This window comes from Bos taurus, chromosome 10 (genome assembly GCF_002263795.3).
Source record: "Bos taurus isolate L1 Dominette 01449 registration number 42190680 breed Hereford chromosome 10, ARS-UCD2.0, whole genome shotgun sequence".
NCBI classification, from domain to species: domain Eukaryota; kingdom Metazoa; phylum Chordata; class Mammalia; order Artiodactyla; family Bovidae; genus Bos; species Bos taurus.
This window is the reverse complement of record NC_037337.1, coordinates 42,769,656-42,781,885: the sequence shown is the minus strand read 5'-3', so window position 1 is coordinate 42,781,885 and position 12,230 is coordinate 42,769,656. Positions and strand designations below refer to the sequence as shown.

Below are 12,230 nucleotides of genomic sequence, written 5' to 3'. Positions count from 1 at the left end.
ATCCATAGAGACAGAAAGTAGATTAGTGATTGCCAGTGGCTGGTAAAAATGAAAAGTGACTGTTAATAGATACAGAATTTCTTTTGCAGATGATGAAAATGTTCTGAAATTAATGGTAATGATTGTATAGCTTTATGAATATATCAAAACTCAGAATTGTATACTTTAAAAGTGAATTTTATAGTATGTGAATTATATCCCAGTTTTAAAATATTTGAATTCTTAGGGATCTGTTAATATGCTCTTGATTTTTACTTTTTAGGCAATATAGTAATTCTGGCAGTCTTTAACCTTTAAATAGGTTTTTCTAAATTATCCTTTCTAGAATGAGGTTAGAATTACTGATAAAAGTGAAAGGATATTTTCTGAACTTATTTACTTAGACCATTTAAAAACCTGCTGTATAAATACATTTTTTAAATAAAAATAGTAGCTTCATACACTACTGAAATTAAAGTGTGATATTGTTATTTAAAATACAAGAGAAATTAACCTGTCATCCTGTATATGGTTTTCATGGCTTGCTCTAGAGAGTCCATACTTCGGTACTGATACATTGTAGTATCGTTATTACAGGAGAACCGATTCCCCCTCGGACCTTGACTGAAGCTGGCACAATGGCTCTTTGCTACAGTGCTGCTTGGGACGCTCGAGTTATCACTAGTGCTTGGTGGGTGTACCATCATCAGGTAATAAGGGCTGTGGTCCTGTTTCTTAATTTAGTGAGAAGGGTAACTGTTCCAAATTTTGAGGGTATGGAATTGAACAAGGCAGACAAAGTACCTTGTGATAGAGTTGACATTTTGATATTGAAGAAAAATATATAGTGGCAGGTAACAAAGTGTTTTTAAAGCATAGTAAGGGGATAGAGAGTGATACAGGGTACCATTTTGAATATAGTGTCAGGGAAAGCCTTTCTGGAAGGGTAAGATTTGAGGAGAGACTTAGAGTGATCCATGCAGTTATATGGGATAGACTGTTCCAGTTATGACTGGCACACTGACCTAAAAGGTCTTTCACCTGTTCACCTTTGTTGAAATTTTCTGAATTCTCTTTGGCTTTTCCTGTAAAGTGGATTATCAGTGGTGGTGGTGGTGGTTTTTTTTTTTTATTATATCCTTGGTTTTAGTAATTGCCATTTTTTTGTGGTTAATGCTATTTTCTTGATGGTACTTCATTCCATATATGATTTCACATTGCTTTTCAAAGTCTTAAAGTTATAAAGCAAGATTAAAAAAGTTCAATACCATTATCCTCCCTTAGATTTAGTTTCATTTTATATTTGTTTATATTTGTTTTCTGCTGTGCTGTAATACTGTGTTCTTAGGAAATTAATATCACTTCTGGGGTTATTTTTTATGCCTTGTTGCAGTGTAATAAAAATGGTTTTGATTATTTTATGAATAGGTTTTTTTAGTGTGCTTTTAATCCCTTGCATACCTATTACTAGTAAAGATACTCTCAGATTTGGGTGTTTCACAGATGTGTAAAATTTTTTTAAACTGTGGAATTATATTGCTCACTTCCTATTTTGCCAAGTTAGAATATATTTTTAAAAATAAGCTATTATCCTTATTTACTAAAATGAAAGGTTATTTCATTAACAACTCCGCCCCCCCCCAAATAAATAAGATGAAAGATTGTTTCTTCCTCCCCCACCCAGGCCAGGAAAAATATCTCAGGAAAGGATTTAATGTGATAAATAGAGTTAATATAGTTTTATATACCTTTATGTTAAGCTTTTTAAACTATCCTTATTTTTCTTGTTTTATCTCACATGAGAGGCAAATGTGGGTCAGTTGTGGCTCTGGTCCACGGCATTTGAAAATGATTGATGTAGTATATCCTTTGTTATTTCTTCTGTTACTGACAAAGTTACACCTATCTTTGAAGAGATATTTGTCCTTTCAGTGTTAAGAATTTTTGCTAAATTATAAACTTTTCAGGACATACTGCTGTTTACTTTAATATGGCTTTACTTTCTCAGGTGAAAATCTTAGAAATGTGTTTAAGACAAGAGTATAATGTATCATTATGTTTCTCAGGTATCTAAAACAGCACCAACTGGGGAATATTTGACCACAGGAAGCTTCATGATAAGAGGTAATGACTTGTCAGTGGATTGTGGAGACAGGTTTGAAGACCATCTGCTAACATTCTCAGAACAGAAACTATATTCTGATTTCATATATGAAGTATGTTATTAAATAAGGAAGATTTTACTATGGTTTGGCAAATTTAGCATTTGACATGCTCATGCCATATATATTTTTTATTAATGACAGTGTTCTTTCACATAGTTTACGTTTATAAGGGTAAGAAAGTAAATAGCATGACCTTTTTTCTAAAAATAGATTATTCAAGATCTGACTAACCCAGAAGATGAGAGCAAGCATTCATAATTTTTCTTTCTTAATTCTAATTCCTATACATAATGCCAAAGTCTGTTAATGGAAAATGTTGCTTGATGACAGCAAAAAAAAAAAAAAAAGAACAGATTTGACTACTGTGTCAGATATCTTATAATCATAAAATGCAGAAAATGGAATTTTAAAAATGTACATTATCTTTGCAGGAAAAAAGAATTTCCTTCCTCCTTCACATCTAATGATGGGGTTTAGCTTCCTCTTTAAGGTATTCTTCAGCTGCTTCTTTTTTTTTTTTTCCCCCCTGATTTTCACTAGTCTTACCTAAAGTTCCACCAATGAAAAGAACTGTTTCTGTAGGTAGATGAGTCTTGTGTTTGGAGACATCGGGGTGAACGAAAAGTCAGAGTGCAGGATGAAGACATGGAGACACTGGCAAGTTGTACAAGTGAACTCATATCAGAAGAAATGGAACAGCTAGGTAGTATACAGATTTTAATAAAGCAGCTTATAATGTTTTCCATTGTCTAGTTTTGCTTGTGAATTTTTAGAAGATCGTCTCTTTTGGGATAATTAAAATTTCAAAAATACCCAACTTATCAACTTAATTGAATTTTCATTTTTTGAAATGTTCAGTATACTTATTCCAGTGAATTATAAAGTGTTTAATTGAATCCATAACCAATACTTGAATGTATGTTTATATTGTAAAACTTCAATATTTCATGCATGCATGTATGGTAGGTCTCTTCAGTTGTGTCCAACTCTTTGCAGCCCTGTGAACTGTAGCCTGCCATGATCTCCTGTCCATGGGATTCTCCAGGCAGGAATACTGGAGTGGGTTGCTGTGCTCTTCTCCAGAGGATCTTCCCGACCCAGGGTTTGGACCCGGGTCTCTTAGGTCTCCTGCATTGACAGGAGAGTTCTTTACCACTAGTGCCACCTGGGAAACCCAGTATTAATGAGTAATACATAAATGTGTTTATTAGAGATAGACTCAGGTATATATAAATAAGTATTTACTTTTGGATTTAGGATTTAGAAGCAATACAAAGATGAGTTATTATACATGCAGTTTCTTATGAGAATTTACCTTGATTTAATAATATATTTGCTTCAAGTAGAGAGCAGCTATGGTTGCTGGAGTAAATAAACCTGCCTACCTAAAGGAACTAGGGAATATATGCCCTCGAAGTTATTTTTACATATTCTGCAGTCATTGCTTCTTAAGAATAAAATCTCATTGTTTCACTTAACAACTACTGTTGTACATGATTCTGTTTTATTGAATTTTCACCATGTTCCTGACATGAATACTTTATTTACATTATTTTTTATTGAATTCTCACAACCATCCTTGGTTGGTGGCATCTCATTTTTATAGGTGAGGTAACTGGAGAAGATGCAGAAAACACGAGTTTGATCCTTGGTTCAGGAAGATCCCCTGGAGGAGGGCATGGCAACCCACTCCAGTATTCTTGTCTGGAGAATCCATGGACAGAGGAGCCTGGTGGGCCTCAGTCCATAGGGTCGCAAAGAATTGGACGTGACTGAAGCAACTGAGCGCACACACACACAACTGAACCATATTATTACCACTAGATGGTGTTCCTTTTGCAAAAGTGTGAACACTTTCTGTGTGCCAGTTACATAACTTGTTTTATTTCATTTCAGTTCTCATGCTCAAATTATGATAAAATTGGCAGAATTTCTATAACTGCTTCTATTTTTCTTGTTTCGGAAATAACAAAGACAAGATACAGTTTTCATTGCAGAAATGATTGCAATGTCTAAGAAATTTATTGTGGTATAGGATCTTGGAGATCATTTATTCCAGTCAGTTCCTGATACCAAGTATCCTTTTATCTAAGTCAGAGTAACCTTTGGGGATGATCCAGTATTTTTCTGGTGATGTTTTGGAGAACGAGGGAGTGAATAGAATATTTTTATGAAGTTTTCAAGGAAATCATCTAACTTGGTTGTGATGATAGCATGCTGACTTTCCTTATTGTAATTTAGCAGATGGGGGTGAAAGTAGCAGTGAAGAAGATAAAGACGAATTACATGAAACTCCTGTGGAAGTGGAGCTCGTGACTCAGGTTGACCAAGAGGATGTTACTATTCAGAGTGGTGGCAATGAACTAAATGAACTAATTCAGGAAGAAAGCTCTGAAGATGAAGGAGAATCTGAGGGGGTGGTAAAAGATCAGGAACCTGTTGGTGAAATGAAGGATGAAGGAGAAGAGACATTAAATTATCCTGATACTTCCATCGACTTGTCCCACCTTCAGTCCCAAAGGTAATTTCAAAGCCATAATTTTCAGTCTTATTTTGTAAGCTGGGAGTGATGACCTTATAAAAATAATGCTAAGATTGACTTCAGTGCTTTTACCCTCCATTGTCCTACGATCTTACTGTCTGTTCACCATTTGATAAGGGGGTAGAACTCTCTTAAAATCTCAGGACCCAGGGTAGAAAAATACAGTAAATATGAAAGTTGCCAAACTAGATGAAAATAGAAACAAGTTAATGTTTATAAATTCTAATAATAAAAAGGCAATTACACTTTTTTTTAAAAGGGTGTCTTAGTCTTTAATGTCTCACAGATCACTAGGTAAACACCATAGCTATGAAAAGTTTATTATTTGAGTAGTTAGGAAAGGCTTAGGAGTCAGACCAGTATTGAGTCTTAAAGTGGGTCCTTGGGCAAATGACTGAGTCTAAGCTTCAGTTTCCTTCTTGGTGAAAAGAGAATGGTACCACCCTTCATAGGGTTTTTGTGAAGGTTATATGCATGTAAAGCATCTCACAGTGTCCAATACATGTCAGCTATTTAAGAATATAAAGTGAGACGATGAGCAGTTTTTTTTTAGGATGAGCAATTTGATTATACTTTTTCTAATTTTACCAAATTTGAAAATGTATAGCATTGCCAATAATTAATTAGGAGAGTGATATGGGAATGTTTGGGGACTTTGTAACTGAATGCCTGTAAAGACTTGTGGACTCCTCTTTCTGTTTGTTTCCATAGGTCCCTTCAGAAATTGTCTTCAAAAGAGGAATCTTCTAATATGGTAACATTTTTCTTCAAAGTGTTTTGAAGAACATCATGTCATTCTCAATAAATAAGAATAATTTTCTACTTTTTAATTTTGACTTTTGAAAAATTAACATTAGTGATGTTATTGTTTGTATTTGCTTGTGTTTTTCTTTTAATTTTAATAGAGTGACAGTAAATTGCAGAGCCGAAGGCATTTGTCAGCCAAGGAAAGAAGGTAAATATACTTGTGTTATTTAACTGAAAAGCATCTATTTTTTATAATTGACAGTTCGGTTATGACAGATCACTTGGCTGTTATAAAGATCTCATTAAAATTACCAAGATTTAGCATAAATTTTGTTTTGTTTTTTACATTCAGCTCTAATAGCTCTAATAGGTTTTTCTTTTTAAGGGGCCCAGTCTGCCACTATAATCAGATAGGTCAAGTAACACAAAACAGACCTTTTATTACATAAATGTGTATGGTAATAATTGCAGTATATTAAATAGGCTGATTCTATGATACTATTGACAAAAGTGAAAAGGAATACAGGCATACCACATTTTATTGTGCTTTGCAGATTTTTAATGTTTTTTAACAAATTGAAGGTTTATGGTAATCCTGTATGGAGCAAATCTATTGCCATCATTTTCCAACATCATTTTTTTACTTCATGTCTCTGGATCATATTTTGATAATTCTTGCAATGTTTAAGCTTTTTATTATTAATTGTTCAGGTGATCTGTGATCAGTGAACTTTGTTTCTATTGTAAAGTGATTATGAGGCACTGAAAGCTCAGGTGGTGGTATTTTTTTTTAGCAATAAAGTATTGATTAAGGTATATACAATTGCTTTTTAAAGACATATTGCTTTGCACACTTGATAGACTACAGGGTAGTATAAGCATAAATTTATATGCACTGGGAAACCAAAAAATTCATGACTTGCTTTACTGCATATTCACTTTATTGCAATGGTCTGGAACAGAAATTGTAATATTTCTGAGGCATGCCTGTACTGAAATTAGGCAATTTTTATGTAAGAGGAAGACTTGGGGGTTTCCCCCCCACTTTTTTTTTCCCTTTAACATGATAGGGCTTAGAAGGCAAACAGAAAAAGATAAAGAGTGAAAGGGATAAAAGACAACTACTGGAGGGTGAAAAGACTACAACTGGTAAAGCACTCCAGAAAGAGGCCCTAGATTGGAATGGATAATAAACCCTTTTGTTTGATCATCTTTATAAATTATAGAAAACTGAGTGCTGGTATTTATGAGTATGGTATTATGCTAGATACTATGGTAGTATATACAAAGAGGGAAAATATAAAGTTTGTGCCTTCAAGAAGCTTTTGAGTCCTGGATTCAAGAAATAGCCGTAAGTCTGTAAATAGTGTTATCTGAAAGTGATACAGCATTTCAGGAATAAGAATTTTTTGTGCACTGAAGTGTTTTGGGAAATACCATCAGAAGTTTTTACCTTGAAGATATAGTTGCATCTTAGATAATGCAAGTTAAGGTCAGAAACTTCAAGGAGAATAAGTATGATCAAAGACAGGGAGGTGATAGGTATTTGGAAGTAATGTTGAGAGTGCTTTGGGGAAATGGATAAGTAGATTGAGGCGGAAGGAACAAAATGTTCATGTTTGTGAATTGATGATAAAATTGGCAACGTGCAATTGAATCAAAAGTGGAGAACCTAGAATAACAAGGTAAGTGTTCTAGACTTATCCTAAAAGTGATGTGAGGAGGACTTTTGGAAGATTTTGAATGGGAATGTGACATAGGTAAACAATAACGGAAAATTAATGTGAAAGTTCATGTAGAACAGATTATGGGGGAAATATGGAGGAAGTCTGGGTGGTAAGTGATGAGGACTTGGACTAGAGCAGTGGCACTGGTAAGGTGATTGCACAGTAATAGGATTTTCCTTTCCTCTTTATTTTCTAAGATCCATTTATTCCACTGACAGACCCACAAATGTTTTACTGAATATTTAACATCTGCCAAGGACAAAGACTTACAAATCCCTTTGCCTCGCCATCAAGGTGTTGAGGGACTGAATGTGGCTACTGATTCAGGATAAGTCAAGGATGACAGTGTGTTGAGCCTGGATGCCAGGAAGAATCATAAATGCATGAGAGGAAATTTTTTAGCTTTTCTAGTGTGATGACTTGCACTCCTTTTATACTGTAGCCTGGTGATGACAAGTTAAGCAGAAGGCACGATCTCATACACGTTCCCTTCCGTGTGTCATTTTTTTAGGGTATTAAGAATTTGAAATTCTAAGATTAAGATATTTTCCATTTCATTTATATTTAGGGAAATGAAGAAAAAGAAGCTTCCAAATGACTCAGGGGATTTAGAAATGACAGAAGCAAAGGACAAAGAAAAAGAAAATGCTCTACACATTGAAACTCATCAGAACACAAGCAAAAATGTCCCGGTTGTTCAGCCAATGAAGCGAGGACAAAAGGTAATACTTGGCACTATATGATCCACAAGTGAAGTTGTGAGGCTCCTTTTTTAAGGTTTAAGTGAAACAGAAGAATAATCTTGTGTGACTTCTTTTGAAAATTAGTTGAAAAGATAGTGTTAAGGAGCATAGAGATCACTTTCTGTTCTTTTAAGATCATCTATACAGAAACTCTCAAGTTATGTAGAAGAGGAATAGGAGATTGATTTATTTGCCAGAGACACTCAGCTAAAAACTGGCAGTGCTGATCTGATAATTTAACTTAGTCGTTTCTTTTTCAATTATTAATGCAATTTTGGTTACAGTTCTTACATATTTTATAAAGGTAGGGGATGAAGAAAGAGGAGGTAGTGGATATAGACTATACTTTAAAAAATGTAGCTGTGTAGAGATTGTGAACTGATGTATAGGTGTATCTTTAAGAAAATTAAAGTCCTTTGAAAAAAAATTTTTTTAATTTAGTTTTCTTCAGCTATGGAGTTTTTTATTTTTGGTTGTGCTGGGACTTCACTGCTGCTTGGGCTTTTCTCTAGTTGAGGCAAGCAGGGGCTACTCTCTAGTTGCAATGCACAGACTTCTCATTTCAGTGGCTTCTCTTGAAGAGCACAGGCTCTAGGCATGCAAGCTTCACAAGTTGTGGTACATGGACTCAGTTCAATTCCTGGACCAGGGATGAAAAGGGGAAAAAAAAATCAATTCTCCCTGTATTACTATGCAAATTCAACATGAAATCATTCAAAAAAGAATTGCGATTTTAAATTAACATTTGAAAGTTCATTTGAAAGAGTACATACCAGAGAATAGTTAAGGGAGTCTTGAAAAAGAAGATGAAGGATGGATCTCCCTACTAGGTAGTAAAACATTTACTGTTAAGACTTTCTAAAACAGAATGGTATTAATGAACAGCCAGTAGAAAAGTGAAGCAGAATAAAATCTAGACACAGAACGATAAATTGTGCTTTAAAGGGTGTGAAGCATTCAAAATTAGTGGCTAGTAATGTTTTAAAAAATACTATAAATATCTGGGGAAACAGTGTCAGACTTTATTTTTTTGGGCTCCAAAATCACTGCAGATGGTGACTGCAGCCCTGAAATTAAAAGATGCCTACTCCTTGGAAGGGAAGTTATGTCCAACCTAGATAGCATATTCAAAAGTAGAGACATTACTTTGCCAACAAAGGTCCGTCTGGTCAAGGCTATGGTTTTTCGTGAGGTCATGTATGGATGTGAGAGTTGGCCTGTGAAGAAGGCTGAGCGCCGAAGAATTGATGCTTTTGAACTGTGGTGTTGGAGAAGACTCTTGAGAGTCCCTTGGACTGCAAGGAGATCCAACCAGTCCATCGTGAAGGAGATCAGCCCTGGGATTTCTTTGGAAGGAATGATGCTGAAGCTGAAACTCCAGTACTTTGGCCACCTCATGCGAAGAGTTGACTCCTTGGAAAAGACTCTGATGCTGGGAGGGATTGGGGGCAGAAGGAGAAGGGGACGACAGAGGATGAGATGGCTGGATGGCATCACTGACTCGATGGACATGAGTCTGGGTGAACTCCGGGAGTTGGCGATGCACAGGGAGGCCTGGCATGCTGCGATTCAAGGGGTCGCAAAGAGTCGGACACGACTGAGCGACTGAACTGAACTGAACTGAAAGTAAATATCTGGTGGAGAAAAGAACCATCAATATAATTCAATATAATTGATAGGGCAAATTGCAGGGTAGGGGGTAGATCAGAGATATGTTTATGTAAACAAGGGGAATTTTTTTACCCATCAAATTAATAGATAATGTGTATTCAGTCATTCAGTACAAGTTTGAATATATACCATGGGAATTCCAATCAAGAGTCCTAACAGTGCATTTACCCTCTGACTCAGCAATACTTATTTTTAGTCATTATCTTAAAAAAAGTCATATGTATGCACTAAGGGTATTTGTCCAGTTGATAGTATTAAGCAGTCTTACTGAGTATTTAACATTTCATCTACAGATGAAGGAGAAGGCAATGGCACCCCACTCCAGTACTCTTGCCCGAAAAATCCCATGGACGGAGGAGCCTGGTGGGCTGCAGTCCATGGGGTCGCAGAGTCGGACACGACTGAGCGACTTCACTTTCACTTTTCACCTTCATGCATTGGAGAAGGAAATGGCAATCCACTCCAGTGTTCTTGCCTGGAGGATCCCAAGGATGGTGGAGCCTGGTGGGCTGCTATGGGGTCACACAGAGTCGGACACGACTGAAGTGACTTAGCAGCAGCTGCAGCAGCTACAGATGAAATTTAGGCAGTCTGCAAATAATGGCTTTGCTTTTCTTTCTCATGTTTCTTATACTGACTCAAACATCAGTACAGTGTGGCATAAAAGTAAGAATAGCATGCCTCTTTGTTATAGTAATACATTAAAGGGACTAATTCTAAGATTATTAACATTGTAGTATGTTTCTTGTGGGTTGTTGGTAGATATCCTTTACAAAGGGCTAGTGTTAATAATCATGAGTTAAATTTTATTGTATGCTTTTTCTGCATCTGTTTTTCTCCCTCAATGAGTTCATGTGGTGTAAATTACAGAATAAAACCCCCTAATACTGTCCTTGCCTTGTTTGGGTATCTAGGTGATACCAGCTTCATAAAGTGAATTTGGTACTTTTCCTTTTTTATGCTCTCTAGTACTTTGTATTGGAGAAGGCGATGGCACCCCACTCCAGTACTCTTGCCTGGAAAATCCCATGGACGAGGGAGCCTGGTGGGCTGCCATCTATGGGGTCACACAGAGTCAGGATATGACTGAAGTGACATAGCAGCAGCAGTACTTTGTATAAAATGGAGATCATTTGTTCCTTGAAATTTTTTTTTAGCAATTGGGCCTGATGTTTAGGGATATCTGGCTTACCTGGTGGCTTAGATGGTAAATAATCTGCATGTAATGCAGGAGACCCGAGTTCCATCCCTGGGTTGGGAAGATCCCCTGGAGAAGGAAATGGCAATCCACTCCAGTATTCTTGCCTGGAGAATTCCATGGACAAAAGAGCCTGGCTGGCTACAGTCCATGGGGTCACAAAAGAGTCGGACACAATTGAGCAAGTAACACTTTCAGGGTAAGTTTTTAAGTACTTAATTTCTTTAGCAATCATAACTCCATTCAGGTTTTTTTTTTTTTTTTCCCCAAAGTTGGTTTTCCTAAGTTATATTTTGCCAAGAAACTATTCTTTTTGTTGAGTTTTCCATTTCTTGGTTCAGTGTATTGGTGATACTGTTCATTTTATTCTCAGGGTTTTTGTTGTTTTGTGGTGTAATGTACATATAGTGGGCTTCCCAGGTGGCTCAGTGGGAACGAACCTGCCTGCCTGTGCAGGAGACGCGGTGGACCCAGGTTTGATCCCTGGGTTGGGAAGAGCCCCTGGAGGAAATGGCAACCCACTCCAGTATTCTTGCCTGGAAAAATTCCATGGACAGAGAAGTCTGGCAGGCTGCAGTCCATGGGGTCTCCAAGAGTCAGACATGATTCAGTACACATGCTACATATATATAGTAATATGCAGATACTTTGCTTTTAGCTCAGTTTTTATATCCACATACATCTGTGAAACCAACACCCAGAACAAGACCCTTGAATGTTTATATTACTCCAGAAAGCTCACTCTTGCCCCTTTCTAAATAGTATTCCCACCAGAGAAAAACATGTCTTAATTACAGTAGATTATTTTGCCTGTTTTTGAGCTTTATGTAAAAAAGCAATCATCGTTTATATATTCCTGTCTTACATCTTTCACTCAACCTTGTGAATCATCCATGTTGTTCTAACAGTTCATTTGCACTGCTCAATAGCATCTGCCAGTTTCCGTCTACTACATTGTTCATCATTGAAGACCTGTATCTTTTAGGTTCCCAAATATGCGTTTCTGTCCTGTGTAGCTGCGAGTGGAAATGCTGGGTTATAGCGCACGTGTTGTGTTTGGCTTAGTAGGTATTAGAAGTTTTCGGAGTGCTTGTACCAGTTTCCCACCAAGCTGTGTATCTGAGTTCCAGTTGCTTTACATCGTCACTTTCATTTGGTATTGTTGGGGTTTTTCAAGTCATTCAAATGTGTACATACTGAAATCTTAATTTAGCTTTTAAAAGTTGGGTTGTCCAGCTTTCTCACTGATTTATAGTTCTTTGAAATCCTAAATACATGTCTTTTCTTGGTTATCTGTACTAAAATTTTTTTCATGTTTTGAGACTTGCTTTTTCACTTCTGTAGTATTTTGATGAACAGCATTTGTCAATTTTAATGAAGTCTGATTTGTCAATCTTGTATAGTGTTTTTTGTGTGTCTTATTAAATCTTTATGATTTTGTAAATTTGTTATTTGGGT

General features: G+C 36.3%; 1 protein-coding gene across 4 annotated transcripts in view; it reads left to right on the top strand.

The window, feature by feature from the left end:
- The window catches only part of NEMF (nuclear export mediator factor), a 57,595-nt gene that overhangs the window by 38,869 nt on the left and 6,496 nt on the right, over positions 1–12,230 (top strand). For 3 of the 4 annotated variants that reach the window (XR_009496068.1, XM_010809280.4, XM_005211722.5), the window contains exons 19-26: positions 577–689; positions 2,046–2,103; positions 2,576–2,634; positions 2,727–2,847; positions 4,386–4,665; positions 5,398–5,440; positions 5,592–5,641; positions 7,729–7,882. Coding sequence is in view for 3 of the 4 variants with exons in the window: in XM_010809280.4 (XP_010807582.2) it covers positions 577–689; positions 2,046–2,103; positions 2,576–2,634; positions 2,727–2,847; positions 4,386–4,665; positions 5,398–5,440; positions 5,592–5,641; positions 7,729–7,882 (878 nt within the window). In the remaining variant the exon portion in view is untranslated. The remainder of the gene's footprint in view (positions 1–576; positions 690–2,045; positions 2,104–2,575; positions 2,635–2,726; positions 2,848–4,385; positions 4,666–5,397; positions 5,441–5,591; positions 5,642–7,728; positions 7,883–12,230) is intronic. The other variant, NM_001205505.3, reaches the window with a different exon arrangement.